Below are 18,583 nucleotides of genomic sequence, written 5' to 3'. Positions count from 1 at the left end.
GACATCCCTGATACTCTTTTGGGCTGCGAGCATGACTCTCCCAAATTGAGTGGGCAAGCCGTTCCGGCACTATTATTCGCAGACGACACAATTTTAATTTCTCAGACACCCAGGGGGCTCCAAAACCTTTTAAACACATTCAGTTTGTATTGTCATGATAAGGAATTAGAAATTAACTCCTCAAAAACCAAAATCATGACAATCAACCCCCATAAAGGTTTCAATAAGGTTTTTAAAATAAATAACGAACCTATTGAAGAAGTCCCTAATTTTAAATACCTGGGTATTATTTTAGACAGTGACGTCACATGGAAAACGCAATTGGAGAATTCAAAACTAAGGCTAACCCAAAATCAGGCACCAATCCTAAGGAAACACAGGAATAGCCATTACAAAGCAGTCTCACCAGCTATTGAACTATTTAAATATAAAGTGCAATCTTCTTCACTTTATGGTGCGGACCTTTGGGCTTATGCTTTAAAGGATACCTTCCGAGTGAGGGAAAATTCCTTCATTAGGCAACTCTTAGGGATACCTGGGTCAACTCCAATGACACCCATATTATGGGACCTTAACTTTAGGCGTACTGATGATTATGCTTCTCTTCGCCCGCTACTCTATTGGGTCCGTTTATGGGCCACGGAGGAGCTGGCTGTCTATAGAGAAGCTTTGCAAGAGATATTGGCAATAAAGAACATCACGTTTTTGCCATGGCTAGAGTACGTCAAAAAATGGTTCGAAAAGTTAGGGTTAAGCGACTTCTGGTTTGACCCCGATTCCCTTACAAATGGTTCAAAACACATCCTGAAGCAAAGGTACTGGGACTATATTAGAGACTCAGTGCTTGCAAATCCCAGAACAGGGACTCTAACTTCAAAATTTTTTGAAACTAAAATGAAGATGCAACTAGAGCCCTTCATGGACGAAATCCACCCTCCATTGGCTAAAAGCCTATACCTAAAATTCCGCTATGGCATTTTGCTATTAAAAGATAGAACAACTGGCTGGAATTGTAATAAGGGGTTGACTGGGGTTGCGGGCTCTAGCATATGTGAGTTATGTGAAATGGGGGTGAAAGAAGATGAGTCCCATGTTTTATTTATATGCCCAGCATACCTTAAAGCAAGGAAAAAATGACTCAAGCCGATTTGTAATAGGCTAGGCCTTAGACAAACCAAGGTTGGTTTAAGAATATTTAAAGGCGATACTGCACAACCGATTGTGTTTAGCGTAAGTCGTTTTTTCCTATGTGTTGCCTTGATTAGGAAAAAGAAAAATCAGAGAACTTAAATATAAAGGGGCTATTTTACCATGTTATTGACTGTCTGTTAGTATAATACTGCCTGTCTTATTGTTATGGTGTATATCACTTTTTAAACATAACAGATATTTAATTTATTATTTTAACTATGTGTATATCTAGTTAGTGTTCCTTACAGAAAGGGGACCGACCAGGAACTAGTCAACTCCGGTGTGGATGACCTTTGCGTAATTTTGCACAAATAAGATGTGGTGATAAATTTTTACCCACTGCTGCTATTTACTATGTATTATAATGATGTACTGTGATTTTAATGTATTGTATCTTACAAGGTTTTTTAAACCGAATAAAGATTGAAATGAAATGAAATCACTGCCCTGGAGGCAGAACTAAAGTCCGGGGTCACGCAGGATAAGTTACATGTCTTGAACATCAAACAGTTCGACTATAGAGCCCTGGTGACAGACGCTGCTAAAGCCATGAGTCGCGAGCAACAGGGACGACTGTACGATGTGGGTGATAAAGTGGGGAAGTTGATCGCATGGCTGGATAAAAAGGAAAGATTGAGTTGAGTTGTGCCAGTTGCGGATGGCGTGCGTGTGGTTGATCCGCTGGGGATAGTGGAGGGATTTGCATGTCACTTTCAAACGGTATATGCGCCAGTCTCAGACAGGCCTGAGGAGGACTCACATTTATTGCTCAGAGATATCGCATTGCCTAGCTCGTCTGATTCTCATAGAGAGCTTATGGAGGCGGAATTTTCCAATGATGAAATAGCGCTCGCTATTCGCTTCATCCGCTCGGGAAAAGCTACAGGCCCCAATGGCATCCCCATCGAACTGTACAAGCTGTGTCCTGAAAAAATGGCGCCATATCTCCCACCGATGTTTCTGGAGTCGCGTGAGGTTGGGTCACTTCCCCGAGACCAGAGACTGGCTTCCATTGGCGTGATCCATAAAGAAGGGAAACCCCGAGACCTGTTTGCATCTTATAGACCTATTTCACTCTTGAATGCCGAACCAAAGATCCTGGCAAAACTGTTAGCAAATCAATTATTTAAGGTGATCGGGGACCTGATACACCCGGATCAGCCCGGATTCATTCCTACTCGTAACACCACGCTGAATTTGCATCGTCTTCATGGCGTCCTCGCGAGGGCAGAGATGTTGCGTGAGCCGGCCGTTTTGGTCTCCTTAGATGCCACGATGACCTTCGATACCCTGGAATGGCCGTATTTATGGGCGGCCCTTGCAAACTTCGGTTTTGGCCCAGGGTCATCGGTTGGGTCAAACTTCTCTATGAGAACCCGCTGGCCCAGATGGTGGTCAATGGCAGGTTTCGGAGTCCTTTACTCTCGGGAGAGGCACGCGGCAGGGATGCCCCCTGTCTCCGCTACTGTTTGCGCTCGCCTCGGAACCCTTAGCCGCATGGCTGCCGTGGGAACCATCACTTAAGGGCATTAGATGGACCCCCAACTTTGAGGACCGCATATCTTTATATGCAGACGATACCCTCCTGTATCTTACTTCCCCTTGGAAATCATTGGGGGTGCTGTTCGATGTCCTTTGCTCCTTCGGGAAGAATTCCGGCCTGGTGATTAATTGGGCTAAATCTTGTGTTTATTCGCTTACTGGTGGGGTACCTCCCGTGCCGCGTAACTGCCCGATACCGATATCGCATACCGGCTTTTAATACTTGGGGATATACGTTTCGCTTGACCCTGTGGTTCGGTATCAGCATAACTTGCTTCCCCCGCTTCTTCGGCTGAAATCCGATGTAGCTGCCTGGTGTGGGTTGCCGTTGTCTCTGGTCGGAAGGGCAGCCCTATTCAAGATGATGTCCCTGCCCAGATTTCTGTACGCCCTCCAAAACACACTCGATCTCGTGCCCGCCAGCTATTTCCGTGAGATAGAATGCCTTTAGAGGCGGCTGATATGGGGCGGGCCCCCCCGCATTGCCTTAGCAAAGTTAACACTGCCCTGGTATGATGGGGGCATTGCGTTGCCGGACATCAAACGCTATTATGGGGCTTCCCAACTGAGTGCAATCAACCATGCCATGTACGGCCCTGCGTCCAACCCAGCATTCGAAATGGATAAATGGCAGCTCCCGAGAGGGAATTACAACAGGGCGCTATACTCCAAATTGACTGGCAAGACATTAACGAGGCCCACCGGAGTTGCGGTGCGGATTTGGCATAGTGCGAATGTAGCTATGGGCTGGTAGGACATATCGACCCGAGCGACTCCGCTCTATGTCACTGAGAAATTAGGCAGCTTATGGACTACCAAGGGCTTCGAGAAGTGGGACCTCATCGGCATCAGTAAAGTTGGGGATCTCTGGGTCAAAGACAGGATAAAGTCCTTCGATGAACTGAAAATTGAATACGCGCTAAACGATAGGGAGTATTTCCGTCACATGCAGATCCGGCACGCGATTGGCTCGGTCTTCCTGATCGGAACCTTGATCCCGGAATCCTCCCCTCTTGAAGATAGAGTGCTTGATGGACACGTCCCGGATAGCACCATCTCCCTGATATATAAAAAATGTATTAATGATCGAATGGATCTCCTTTTACAACTGCGGGAGGCTTGGACCGGCGATGGATTGGAGCTGGATGATGAAGATTGGCAGGCTGCGATATCCTCTCCTAAGGAGGTCGCGATTCCGGCCCGTCTTCGACTGGTGCAATTAAAGATCTTACACCGTATCTACATGACAGGCCCCCGGCTGTTGCGTATGGGTTATTCTGTGGATGGGTTGTGTAAGCGTGGGTGTGGTTTGATGGGTACCTTCCTCCATATTCTATGGGAATGCCCCGAGGTCGTATCATTCTGGAACCGTGTACATGATGTCATGAAAGAAGTTACGGGTGTTTCGTTGATGCCTGAGGCCCGACGGTGTTTGTTGAATGTGTTGGAACCTAATGATTACAACGTGGCGCAGACACAATGGGTCACTCTTGGGAATATGGTGGCTAAGAGGGACATTGCGCAGTTATGGGGATCCCAGAGGGCACCTAGGGTCTCAGGCTGGACAGAGAACATGGACTGGTGCATGTTTCAGGAAAAACTGTGTATGTTGCACGTGGTAGGCCCAAGAAGTGGGGCAGAATATGGAACCAGTGGAACCTGTATCGCGGGGAGATCTGTACCCCTCCTCTCATAAATACCCCGGAGATCCCGCAATTCCCATAGCCTGGTGTTCCTTCTACCGTGTTGAGCTTCGTTGCTACCAATGCGGCTTACTTTCTGTTCCCCCCTCCCCCCTTCCTTTTTATTGCTTCATTTACTGACTTTCATATAATCTTTCAGATGCGGCTCTCCCCCTCCTGGGAGGGACACTTCACACAAAATTCCTGTTCTGCCTCGTTATTTTTATGCTTTGTAGTTCCTTTCTTGTTTATTTATATATATTAAAAAAGAAAAACCTTAATTTATCCTGCCTTTTAACATATACTTTTATGACATGTTAACTCATTCGCCGCCTGACCCCCGGGTTGCCGGCTGAAGTGCTGTGTCATTGTACAATACTATGCTACTGTTTGCTTTGGCGACGGCCGGCCCTTGTGGTTGTAGGCTCGCAAATGTAATATTATAATTGTAAATAAAGGTTTAAAAAAAAAAGGCGGTCATGAAAGATTGCAGGTGGTCCCGAAGGCTGCGGCAAGATTGGTACTTAAACTGCCTAGAGATTCTTCCTCAGCTGCAGCACTCAAAACTTTTCACTGGCTACCTGTCTATAAAAGGATCCTTTTTAAAATCCTGACCGTAACCTACAAAGCCATAAGAACAACCGGCTGAGATTATCTAAGATCCAGAATTAGAAAATATACCTCCCAACGCACTTTCCAGTCATCCTTGGAGAATTTTTTACCAGTCCCCAATTTCAAACTGAATTCCAGAGGTGGCAAGACTATGGCGGTCCTGGATACCAAAGCCTGGAATGCCCTGCCGACTCAGCTGAGACATACACAAACAGAACCTTCTTTCAGGAAACATTTGAAAACTTGGATCTTTGCTACCCCAGAGCATACAGTGTTATCTCTAATCTAAGCTCCCTCACTTAGCTGTCCTCCCCTATGAAAATTCATTTCAGATATCTTTGCTAAAGCACCAAGATGCTCCTTGGAGTGAACGCTGCGCTATACAAAAACCTTTCATTCATTCAAGAAGCATTGGAGCACCAGAATCGAATGGAGTTCCTGTGGTAGTCTTTAAACAAGACCTGAACTCCTGGATAAGCCCTTTGCTATTACTCTATAATGGGATCTTAGCTACGGGTACCATTCCTGTCAATTGGAGTGGAACAATCCGGCATCCCATCCACAAGAAGGAGACTACAGACAAACCTCAAAACCTTTCAATGGTACACCTCTTGGATCATCAGTTGGAATATTCTGTTCATGATTTTAGGCATGTTTCAGAAAAGGCTATGAAACACTGGTTAAGATTACAATTATCAATCTACCAGTCAATAAGGCTCTAAAACATAAGTCCTTACTATATGTATGTTTCTTAGTCGATAGTGCAGCTTTTGAGAGAGTCAATCAGAATATTCTGCGGATAAAGTTGAAGGCCTCTGATACACCATACCATCTATTCAAGGAGATCTGACCTTTACACACTAATAAGTGGGTCCTTATAAAACTAGGCAATTGGACAACAATCTCAAAGAAAGCTCCAACTAATAGGGACCGGGAACAAGTTTGTGTGTTGGCGCCAATACTAGTCAATGTATATATGCCAACCTATTACCATTATTAGCTAACCTGAAAAAGTCTCTTCCAAAATAAAGGGGAGAACATGTGCCCCTGTTACAGTATACTGATGACACAGTATCGCTTGACCATCCAGCACCTGGCCTGCAAAGGGCAATAAATAGTCTACAGTTATATAATCAAACAAAAAATCTATAGTACATTTGTCTGAATTTTTGGGGGGGAAATTCAACAATACTTAGACAAAGCACAAATGGTGGATAGAAGATCAAAGAATATTGAACATAGGAAGCCTAACTTTTACTAGACATACAGGTAGATAAAAAAACATATGTACAAAAACCATTTAAGGGCAATTTCCTCTAAAACCAGCTACCTGCCAAATCAACTGAAGAAAATTAGCAAAAATGTAAGCCTGAAAGGTACCTGTATCCTAGAGATATTGAGAGGAAAACTAGTACGGTCAGTTCTATATGGGCACTGATCTGGGGCTTGACGCTCCATAAAGATATAGAGAAGATATACCATGCAGATCAGGGTGGCATATGGCCTACCAAAAGACACATCAGTTTGTCAACTTCTTTGAGATATTGAAATGGTGGATTTACCAACTGTTGCTGATATACAATTTATCAATTACTGCTCTTAATTGAGGAATGCAGCAGTGGTGTCTTTAAAAAGCTTGTCTTGGAAAGAACCAGATTGTTTTCACAACATTCACAGTGGGAACAGCAAAATTAATTTGGATAAAATCCTAAATTAGCTATAAATAAGGAGAATATATATAAAGTTCTTTATTCGGCTTATTCACAAAGGAAAAACCATAGAAGAGACAATTAATAATACACATTACATTTTTACATGAATAAAAGAGGAAAACACACAATTTCAGTAAAATTCATACAAAGAGCTAATAAAATAAAAGAATTAGTTATAAAAATTTCATCGGAAATCAGCTCAGAATATCCTTAATGAGGGCATTTATAAATTTTTCCTGTGCTTCATGATGCATTTTAAAAAGTTGCTCACAAAATAACAGACATTTTCAGTTTCCAGCATTTGGAGTCTAAGAAGAGCGGGCCTGCATTGTCTCAGTCCCCAGCTCCTCAATATTGGTAGTAACCAGATTTTTCTATGCGGTTGATGGAATTTGCAGAGCATGATCACATGTAGATTGGATTGTATTGATAGTCCATCACACGGACAAGGTGGGAGAATAACTTCCCAGCAGTTTTTCAATGGAAACGTAACCCATCTAAAAGAAGTGTTTAGCCTAAATCTAGTTATTAACATTCTCTTGTATGTTGATATTTGGAGTGTCAAATACGGATGAATGCCATGGGCTATTTGTACCATATTTGCATGGACTACCGCAGTTTTTAATGATTCAGATGCCAGTCTTAGAGACTCCAAGTGTCTTAGTGCTAATTGTTTAAGGTCTCTCTTCGATATGTCCATTATAGATTCTGGTTCAAGGAAGTAGTTCTCTAACCCTAGATCTTTGAAGAAATCTCTTACATAGGAGAGCCATTTTACTTTAGAGGATTTGTCGAGGGCCATCAAGTCAGCAATGATGGACTGGGTCAGCGCATTTTTATCAGATGTCCAGATGCGCCGCCACAGCATCACGGGTTCAGTTTTAATTAGATCCTCTATATAGGGTATTCCTAATTCCAGGTGCATGGCATAGGTTGAAGTGCCTTTCGGGGTGGCTAGGAGAAATCTAAGAAAAACATTTTCAGCCTTCTGAATGGAGCTAGTATCGGTGTATCCCCAGACTCCTGCACCATATAGGGCGATAGCCTGGCATTTAGCGTTATAAATTTTCAATAGCTCCACTGGGGGCCTTTTTCCTAATCTCTGAGAGAAGCTCGTTAGAGCGGCTAGTGATCTCTTAAAGAGATGACCCCTTGTATCTACTGCTGGCTTCCATGTCAGTTGATCATCTATCATGATGCCCAGGTAAGGGTATTGGGGGGTGACCTCAAGCTTTTGGTTATCGAGGTAGATGGCCTTTGTTCTTTGTTGCCCCCTGCCTGCTGTCATGACAAAAGTTTTCTTCACATTCACCCGCAAATCCAGGTTGCCCATGAAGGCCGTGTACCTATTCAGTGAGAGCTGAAGCTCGCGTGGTGTGCGCGCCAGAATGACGGTGTCATCCGCATAGAGCAGGGCGGGAATCAGGTGCTGATTTATGCGTGGGAGATCCTGAGCCCCCCTCAGCATCTCCCCCTCCAGGCCATTAGTATAAAGTGAGAAGAGGAAGGGGGCCATGACACATCCCTGCCTGACTCCACGCCCTACGCTAAACGGGGCTGTCAACTCGCCATTCAGGCCAAATCGGACTCTGGCCGTTGCGCCAGAATAGAGTTCCCTCAAAAAGTCCAAAAGAGATGGTTCTACTCCCATTTGGCCTAGGACCGTCCACAGTTTTGCATGCGATACGCAGTCAAACGCTGCGGACAGGTCGACAAAGACCATATAGATGTTGGTTGCCTTGGCCTGTGTGTATTTTCCCATTATTAAGGTGAGATTGAGGGCCTGTTCTACTGTTCCGAAACCCTCACGGAAGCCAAATTGGATATCGGAGATAATGCCTCGATCCTCACTCCACTGCTGGAGACGCTCTAGGATAACTCTCCCCACTACTTTCCTGAGCGAGTCCAGCAGTGAGATGGGCCGATAGCACTTCACATCTTGGCGGTCCCCTTTTTTAGGAGTACCGTGAAGACAAGATTGATTGCATTCCTTTTAATTTGGTTGTCAAGTCAACTGCAAAGTTGTCTTTATTCAAGAAGAACCAAGAGGTCTTTCACCAAGTTGTCAAGAGTACAGCTGCTTCTAGCGTTCTATCCTGCATTGTCTCCACAACTGTACTTGTTTTTATACATGAAACAATCTATAAGAAACAAATTCCTAAGATTCAGATGCATGTTGTTACCCCTTAAAACTTTCCAATCATGAAAGAACAGTGTTGAAAGGGCTCGCTTCAGAGGGTGTGAATATTGCTCAGAATCAATAAAACATGTACTCGGCTTGTGTACACTTTTACTGCCCCTTATAAGGAATTTCGTACATGTATTTTCAACAGAACGGATATAAGGTCAATCAAGGCAGCAATTAATGAGTGCCTGTGCAAAGTGGATCTACAGCTTATAAGCCGTTTATTGAAATTCCTGGATCTAGCTAATTATGAGTTGGAGAAAATGGCCCTTCATGCAGTCATGCCCTCTGTATTAATAGATTTTTTCGCCAGTGCAAGTATTAATTATTTACAATTGGCAACATATTGGAGCTGAGAACGAGTGCTTAGTGTGATGTAACCCTGGTTGTACTTGAATGCACTGCTCAAGGCATTATGTTGTAATCCATTTTTAGGTGGACTTACATATTTAAATGGTACTCTAATAATGAATCCAGTGATCCATCTTGAATTTTCGGTATTAGATCGAAGATATGCAAGAGGGACTCAGCATAATACACTAAAGCATGTATTAAAAAGCACAGCACATGGCATTTTATTGGTACTTTACACATTAAGAGGCCAGTTGCCGGGTTTGAGACTCACCTACGCATTAAATACCTTAACCATGATTTAAATGATTTTGATGCGAAACCTCTGCACATGACTGATATGACGTTAATATAAATCCTGGTTTTTCGAGGGGGGTCAAGTTGGGGGTTTCAATCTAATACATTTCCGTGATCATACCTCTTGATTGATTTTACAGCTCAATTTCGACAAGTATTTAATTGTACAGCACTGTAGTGCATCCTTTTTTGTAAGAGAAAACCAACTTGCTAATGAGAACGTGTATTCCCTCTACAATACATGTGTTTGCCTTAGCTTAAATACTGAAGAACTTAATTTGAATAATGCACTGCACTGCATCCTTTAATGTAAGTGTTAGATTTGGGTCGTTGGTTGACTGGGGTTTGGGTCACACACGTGGAGAAGTGTGGCTCAATGGTTAGAGCGGCAGACCCTGATGCAGAGGTGTGGCCCGGACCAGCGTTCAATTCCTGCCTCGGCGGGTCTTGGGCTCAATTTCCCCGGACCTGATAATTCTTGCCTTGGTGCCTATTCTAATCATGGTCCCAGTCTGCAACTCTGGGCAATAGCTTGCTTAATCTCTACAACGGCCCCAACAGCGCTAGGATGCCTGGCTTCACCTTGGGGGTGCCCAGGAGTGGGCACTTCAAAGGAAAAGGCCAGGAAGGGTTCCACAGCTGTATGTGCAAAGCACCTTGAAACCTCTTCGGGGGTGATTTGTGAGCTATATAGAAAGCACTACAGTTACATTTACAAGAGCCACCATCCCTTGCAGGGTGAACCACATAAAGTAGCTAAATTAACATGTGCTTAACCCTAGGTATTTTAAAAATTATTTGACACTAAATTAACTAAAATAGAATCAGTAGAATCAGAGTTATGATTTTTAAAAGTAGTTAGTCAAAAGTAGGACCTAATAGATCAAAGTGTCAACCGCAGACATATAGTCTTGTGAGACCGGGTCAAAGTCGAAAAATATGGCTGATAGTCATATAGCCCTGATCAAACCTACGGTGAAGATTTCTATGTCATGACTTAGGCTGTAGGTGAAAACAGTTCCACAAGGTCAGATACACCTTTGACAAAGGACCTCTGAAACGGTTTTTTTGTTGTGGAGAAGAACGTATTAGGAGAAGCACCAAAGTCAATTTGACCAGTGACGCACCTCGGGCAGATAGGCGAGCAAGTTGGTCTCTGCCTCCTCCTGGTTCGCAGAGCAGTTTTTAGCCAAAAATTGTAGCCCCCCCCCCCCCTTTGGTTGTGGCTATATGAGCAACTTTAGCACACATTCCAAGGGTCCACGACTAGAAGGGCACCCCATGGAGGGTCATGACTCACTCAAGCTGGGTCCAGATGCAGGTTCATGATGTAGGAAGCTTTTTGTGCCCCTGTGGGACACAAAAAGCTTCCTCCTTCTGGAGGTCCTGGGACAGTTGAAGATCCAGTCCTTATCTCCAGGCAGAAGGTAGCAGGGCTGGAGGACAAACAGGGCAGACATCCAGGCAGGTCAGCAGTCTTGTAGAGCAGCAGAGTGGCAATCCTTCCGGCAGTACAGCAGTTCTTCTTTCTGGCACAGTATCCACAGGTCTAGTAGTGTACTGAAGAGTTAGGGGCATATTAATGGGAGCTTTGCATCATGATGCATGTGTGACACAAACCTCTAAGTCATATTTATGAAGCAACACAAAGCCCCATTGTGTGGCTCTGAGTTGCTTAAAAAATCTGGAGTAAGACAACGCAGCGCAAATCAATGCGTTTCCTTGCTCAGTGCAAAGGAGCCATTCCATGGACGTTCCCACACAACTCCCAATTGTTTTTACCAAATCCCGGATATTAAAGGACTTGTAGACCTGTCCAAAAAGATACGCCTCGCCAGGAGAGGCCTACTAAGGAGAAATATCTTTATCTTTAAGCTAGCCTAGCTGATGAGGGGTGTTACCCTGAAACCAGTCCCAGGATGCTTGTTTCCAGTCCAGTGGCTTGGTAGTTTGGGCTGGACTGTTCTCATGAGTAACAGTGCCAAGACTGATTAGCATAAGGCTGGGCCAAAACTTGGGGTGAGTAGTGAGCAAAATAACAATGGATTTAACTCAGGTCTCTTGACTGGGGGTGAATGTTTGATTTATTCAGCATTCCGTCCATCATTTGTTGCCACAGCACTTTTCACCCTAGGTGGGATGAGTATGCCCAGACATGGGTCCCTTGCTTGCTGTGCCACTGGATTCAAGCTAAAGTAATCACAACAGCGGTCCTATGCAAGGAGGGATATAGTCAAAAGGTAAATATAGACACAATAGAAACTATATTGTAAATTGACTTGCCCAGCCGGGCAGAGGTCTAATATTTAATTTAGAACCACAATATTAGGAGATACCTTCATCAATTTCTTGGAGATGGGCAAAAGCCTGTGCCCAGACATTTACAAATTGTCATGGTTAGCGGAGTGGATAGAAGGCAGAGAAAGGTTTTTAGGCAAAAGCTATTGTTTTCTGTGCATATAGCAATAACAGAATTCACATTTACACCATTACTTGGAATATAGTAACAGATACACAACAGAGTATATGGTGTAGAAGTTGTCGACGGCGTTTCGATCCCATTACATAGTTACAGGAATCATCATCAGGACTGAGTAAAGACTAATCATTCCTAGCCATGATAGCCGCATTGGGCGAGGCGCACACAGTGGGTGCCGGCCGGTGGCAGGGAGTAGGGGGCAGTCGTTATCCGCGGGGGAACCGGATAGTCCCAATTTAAACGGGCAGCTTAAACGGTGATTACGTTTCTGGCAGGGTTGGGTTTCAGGCAGGTATGCCACGGAGATCAATCTCCCCGTGGAGTGGTTGAGGTGCCAACAATGGGCTGATTCCTCACGAGCCTTAACAGACGACTGCAAGTGCTTCCCGGGCCGGTGTTGAAGGTATCTCCTAATATTGTGGTTCTAAATTAAATATTAGACCTCTGCCCGGCTGGGCAAGTCAATTTACAATATAGTTTCCATTGTGTCTATATTTACCTTTTGACTATATCCCTCCTTGCATAGGACCGCTGTTGTCATTACTCATATGTTCCCCAAGGTCCTGTGCTGACTCGATTGGGTGCCCTTGTTGTTTTTTATAACTGGATTCAAGCTAGCCTGGCTGATGAGGGGTGTTATCGCATAACGGGTCCTAGAATGCTTGTTTCTGGTTCAGTGAGGACCTGGCTTGGCAGTGCAAGCAGGACTGTTCCCACAAGGAACTGGGTCAAGTCTAAGTGGGATGGGTATACTCATACATGGGTCTCTTGCTTGCTGTGCCACCAGGAACAAGGCAGGGTAGTGGCTCTCCCAGTTTTCTGTTGCCACAAACTGGTTAAATGTATTAGGTGCCACCTGCTCTGAGGACACCAGATGATACCTACACTGAGAGGAGTGGAAATTGTGGATTGCATGTAGCATGATGCAAAGGAGCAAACTTTTCTGAGATGTGATGTAGTGTCTGGCCATGCCCTTTTCCTTGCCCAAAGTGTTTTTCATAACCTCCTCTACCATTTATCTCACATTCCTAATGTTTTTTTTTTTGTGAAAATTGCATTCCGGCCCATTGATTCTACTTCATCCAACCTGAGCTGGATATTCAGGCCCGGGTGTGGAGATTCCGGCCCAAACTGTAGATTCCGGCCCCACTGCTGAAATAAAGATACGACTCGTAAATGACCTGTGTGAATACCAAAAGACGTAAAGTTAGACTTTTGTCTCGTACTGGCTTTGTGAATCAGGCTCACTGTTTCCAAATCCATTTTTGTTAAGTATATCCCATTATGAGGAAATCAGATCTCAATATATTTTTCATGATTTCCAAATACTTTTGATTTGAGTCTATTTCTAAATTATTTTGGAATTACACTTCTTAAGTATGTTTTTTTGTGGCCTCTCAAAAAACATTAATGAATAAATATTTTTTTCCGTGGCTAAAATGTACATTGTGTAGTCAGCTGAGTTAGCCGCTGCCAGGTAGTCAAAGAAAACAGAGTAACCACGGGGGTTGTATCCCTATAAGAACACATGTGGTTTTCATACATGAGAACAGATAGCAGAACATTCTGCCTGAGTTCTTTGCAGGTGGTGGACACAAAAAGAATGTAAAAATCTTTTGGGCGTTGCTGTTGTACGATTGACACACCGGTTGAATAAATAACATATCATACCTTTAGTCCTCTATTGTCATTTGATATTTAAAATTCCTCAAATGGTCTAGACTCACCACTTTATACTGGGAACAGTAACACATATGGGTTGATGAGATACTGGCACATTCTTTGCATTAGGTTGATTCTGATTTGTTTTAATGTTGTTTTTTTCAGCAGCTATGCCCAGTCCTCCTACAAAGTATGCATGGGAATGTATCAGCTCTCGAAGTCCAATCCTAATTCCGTGTGCTCTGCAGTCAAAAGGATCATTTGGAACACTCTCTACACTGCCACAGGAACACCTGGCGACATTCTGCTGCTGGAGCTGGACACCAAAGTGAACTACACTAATTTCATCATGCCCATCTGCCTGCCAAATTCCACAGTCGAATTTCCATCTGGGTTAAACTGCTGGGTCACCGGCTGGGGTGACATTGACAGTTCAAGTGAGTGCAGTTTTGGGTTCAGGTAACAGTGACATAAGGAGGGTTAAAATGTTAAGCCAAAAGTTCAGTCAGTTACTGCGCCTGCAGCCTAAATCTGATTGCAATCTGCACGCCATAAGGTAGTACACAGCTTGAACCAAGTCAGTGTTCCATCTGTCAGAGATTGATCAAATAAATACCACTGAAATAGGTAATAGCAACATCTTCTGATAAACACATATTATTACTTCACTACTGTTGTTCCAATGCAGAAAAAAATAAAGAGAGAGCCTGGGGCTAGATGTATTATGGGCATTTCACAATCCACAATGCGCAAATTGTACACCCACTTGTTTGTAAACTGAATTTTAGATTGTTGCTGATGTACAGGTCCGTTGCATCACAAAATGTGTATGGACAGAGGTTAGCAAAATTGTCATAATTTGCGGCACACATCCACTCGTGTTTGCTGGGCATGTACAGAGAAGCACTTCTATGAAATTCATTGGGGCTCGAGTCTTTAGCTGCAGAGGAGATACTTGGGGGCATATTTACAATAACTGGCGCATCCTGCAAATCAGCAGGGATGCAACAGTTATTGTGCGCCGCATTTACAATGCGGCGCACCATGGTGCAAAAATGGCACAGATGCGTGACGCATCTGTGCCGTAAAAGTGACGCATTGCTGGAGTTGCGTCGCAAGCACGATGCAGCTCCAGCAATGCTCTGGGGGCCCTATCCAGTTAATGCTGCGTCAATCCTTAGGCCTGCTTCATGCAGGCGCAGGGTTTTGACGCAGCATGGGCCTAAATGTGACTTGGTGAAATCTTGTAGATTTCACTCAGGCACTTTTAGGAGGCGTTCCTGCACCGGAACGCCCCCCCCCCCCCCCACTTTCACAGGAACGGCTACATGTGGCGCAGGACATTACAACGTGACGCATCTCCAAGATCCGTCACGTTGTAAGTACCCCTGCACCATGGAGCAGGATTTGCGCCGCCGTTGCGTCTCAAAAGTGACGAAACGGCAGCGTAAATGAGGCGCAAGGGGCTTGTAAATCTGCCCCTTGGTGCATGCGAAATGTGGGCAGTGCTTGGTGTGAGGCTTTGTGGCAATTGCATTACGTTCAACACACAAGAGGAGCCAAACAAACTACATTACCCAGAGAGACACTGGACTCTCACATTTAAAATGGTGGCACTCATTTTAGGTCCATTCTGCCCGATATACAAGGATATGTTTACATGTGTACTCACCGGCAGATCTACTTTTACACGCAGATGTAAATGTCCAGTTTTGCTATTCATCATTTCCGAGTGGAGATTTACTCCACATTCCTAGTAGAAATGTAGACTTCCGAATCTCCACCCCCCTAAAACGAGGTTCCTTCGACTGAATTTACAAGTGTACAATTACTATTGGTACCTTTCCACCTATTTATGGAGCTCTCCGCCCCAAAGGGAGCTTTCCCTGTAGGAAAATTTAACGCAATTTAATAAAGAGTTCTAGAATGGGAGGTCACTTTTCCTATCTGGTCGTAATATGGTTGAACCTCCCTTCGGTTCAATTTAAGACCCTCAACGTCCAAAAAACACCTCCCAATTTTTTTTTGAAACTTAGCTATTTTAACTTTCTTAACTCTCACGTTTATTAGTATTCAGTTCATATTCTTCACTTGGACATCCTATGTGCTTTAAAGATTTTAAAAGAAGATTAAAATAAAATCCTGTTAAAGCCTATAAATCTAGAACTAGCTGAGAAAAGATACATTACACTTCTTGTAAAAATTAAATATGCCTAATTATAAATTAATTTGAATCTATTGATTTGTTTCTTAAATAATATGTATTGAACAGCTCTTCAAAACCAAAATCACCCACCAGCACTAACAGTTTTATTTTCATTTATTTGAAAAAACATCATGGTCCTAAGTTGTGTTTTGGATTTATTTGATTACTCTTAAAAGCAAGAAAGATGGTTTTAACCCCTTCCGTGCGGGGGTAACACCCCCGCTGCTGTACTGGGGGCGCGCACAGCGCCCCCATGCTCATGATGAGCTCAGCTCATCATGAGGCATAGCGCTCGTGTGCTCATGACGAGCTGAGCTCGTCATGACCACACCCGTTCCCATGAAACTCTCAACACAGTAGGGGAATTATCCCCTCGTGTGAGCGTTCCACGGCTCATGACGAGCTGAGCTCGTCATGAGCACCGGAGCGCCGTGCCTCATAACGAGCTCAGCTCGTCATGAGCATGGATGAGGTTAAAGAAACAGTACAAAAATAACATGCTTTGAAAGTAGTATGTAAATAGTAATATGTATAGTGCAATTATGTGGTAAATTGTGCAGTGAAATTATGTGGATAGAAAGTATGTGGTCTTTAGTGTATAGGAATTATGTAGAGTGGGACTATGTGCTATGGAGAGTAATTATACGGTATTGTAGTCTGTGTTGTGGAGTGGTAACCCCAGGTTTAGTCTTCCTCATTTCTATAGAAGCTCAACTATGGACTCAGTGAGACAAAAACAGAAGGAATCACTGAGTATCACTTGTGTACCTAGTCAGATGTATGAGCAGGGACACTGGAATTAAGTGACTATTTGGCTGCACTGAGTTTCGCACAATTATACATTTTCCGCATTAGCCATGTAATCCATCATCTGCTTCCTAATCTGCAGATTTGAACAAAAAAAGCCTTGTTTCTAGCTCAAACGGCTCAAACATTACAAACAATGCAGCAACAAGTGTTACAGCGTGGTGGAAGGTCCTTTGCAAAACCTAGAATGGTCACCTGTTACTTATTGCTAAATGTGGGTCTTAAATTGGTACTAATGGTGTGCAAGCCACTCTTGCTTCTTTCTGAGCCTCTCTTGCCTCCTTCTGCATTTATGTTGCTTCTTTCTGCACATTTATTTCTTTTTCGGTACTTCTACGTTCTGCACCTCTCTTCCCTCTTTCTGCATCTCTGTTGTCTCTTTCTGCACCTCATTTGCTTCTTTCTATACCCCTCTTGCATCCTTCTACATTTCTGTTGCTTCTTTCTGCACATTTATTGCTTTTTCTGCGCATCTCTTCTACTCATTTACTTCTTTCTGTACCCCTCTTTCTGCACTCTTGTTCTCTCTTTCTGCACCTCTCTTGCCTTTTTCTGTATTCCTTTTATGTCTTTATGTGCCCTTTTTGATTCTTTCTGCCCCTCTGTTGCTTCTTTCTGCCCTTCTCTTACTCTTTCTACAACCTTCATGCCTCTTTCAGCACCTCTGTTGGTTCTCTCTGCACTGCTGCATTTGGACCACATGCTGCTTGGGGTGGTTGTCTTGGCTGGATGTCTAGTTCTGATTCACTGTCAGAGATTTCCAGGGGAATGCCCCTATTAGTCGTAATGTTGTGCAACATAGCACATGTTGCAACATTTTTACAGCATGTCTTTTATTCGGTCATTTGTACAAAAGTATAAGTCTCTCAGTGGCTCTGTGACTCAGTATGTAAGTGTCAGACTGGATCTATGACTAAGTCAATCAATGTCTCAGTGGGTGTGTGTGTAAAAGTATAAGTCTATCAGTGGGTCAGTGAGTCAATGCATGAATCTCTGAGTGAGTCTCTGACTGGGAGTGTGAGTATCTGAGCGGGTCGCTGAGTGCGTGTATGAGTGGCTAAATAAGGCTGTGAGTGGGTCTATGAATCCCTGGCTGTATATGTGAATGGGTACAAGAGCCTGCGACTGGATATATGAGTCTGTGCATAGGTGTCCGAGTGGGTCGCACTATCAGTGGGTTGTCAGTGGAAGAAAAAGTATCATACCGTGTCTGTACGTGAGTGTATGAGTGTCTGAGTGGGTCTGTACATTGGTGTCTCACTCTCTAAGTGAGTCCGTAAGTGCATGCATGAGTACCTTGATGGGTATGAAAGTGGGTACATCAGTGTCTGAGTAGGTATGTGACTGGATATATGTGTGTGAGTGGGTATGTGAATGGGGGTATAAATGTCTGAGTGAATATGTGAGTAGGTACTTAATTGTGTGACAGTCATCGGCTAGTGTGTACAAATATATATTTTTTATATTTCCACCAACATTTACAATGACTTTGGGAATCGCAAAGTTCCCCGCGACGGTACACAGGGGCCACTCTGGTGGCTGCACCGATGAGGCAAATATCGCGTGCAATTAAAAAAGACATTTTTGGACTCATAACTTTAGTCATTAACACCCTCATTCCTTAAACATGGGGTCAGAGTATCTCCACTCTGACACTTATGTTAGCTTTTTCAGACATTTTCAGCCCCGGGAACCGTTCTCAATCAATTAAATGGCAGCCATCATTTTCTGATCAGGTTTTGTCCAGCCAATCATAGCACATGTTGCAACATTTTTACAGCATGTCTTTTATTCGGTCATTTGTACAAAAGTATAAGTCTCTCAGTGGCTCTGTGACTCAGTATGTAAGTGTCAGAC

General features: G+C 43.7%; 1 protein-coding gene across 2 annotated transcripts in view; it reads left to right on the top strand.

Moving 5' to 3' along the window:
* LOC147703608 (serine protease 27-like) overlaps positions 1 to 18,583 on the top strand; it is a 454,299-nt gene that overhangs the window by 259,821 nt on the left and 175,895 nt on the right. For both annotated transcript variants that reach the window (XM_086931944.1, XM_086931945.1), the window contains exon 4: positions 13,879 to 14,150. In XM_086931944.1, coding sequence (XP_086788070.1) covers positions 13,879 to 14,150 — 272 coding nt within the window. The remainder of the gene's footprint in view (positions 1 to 13,878; positions 14,151 to 18,583) is intronic.

Source organism: Lissotriton vulgaris, chromosome 7, assembly GCF_964263255.1.
Source record: "Lissotriton vulgaris chromosome 7, aLisVul1.2, whole genome shotgun sequence".
Classification (NCBI taxonomy): domain Eukaryota; kingdom Metazoa; phylum Chordata; class Amphibia; order Caudata; family Salamandridae; genus Lissotriton; species Lissotriton vulgaris.
This window is presented reverse-complemented; position numbering and strand designations above follow the sequence as displayed.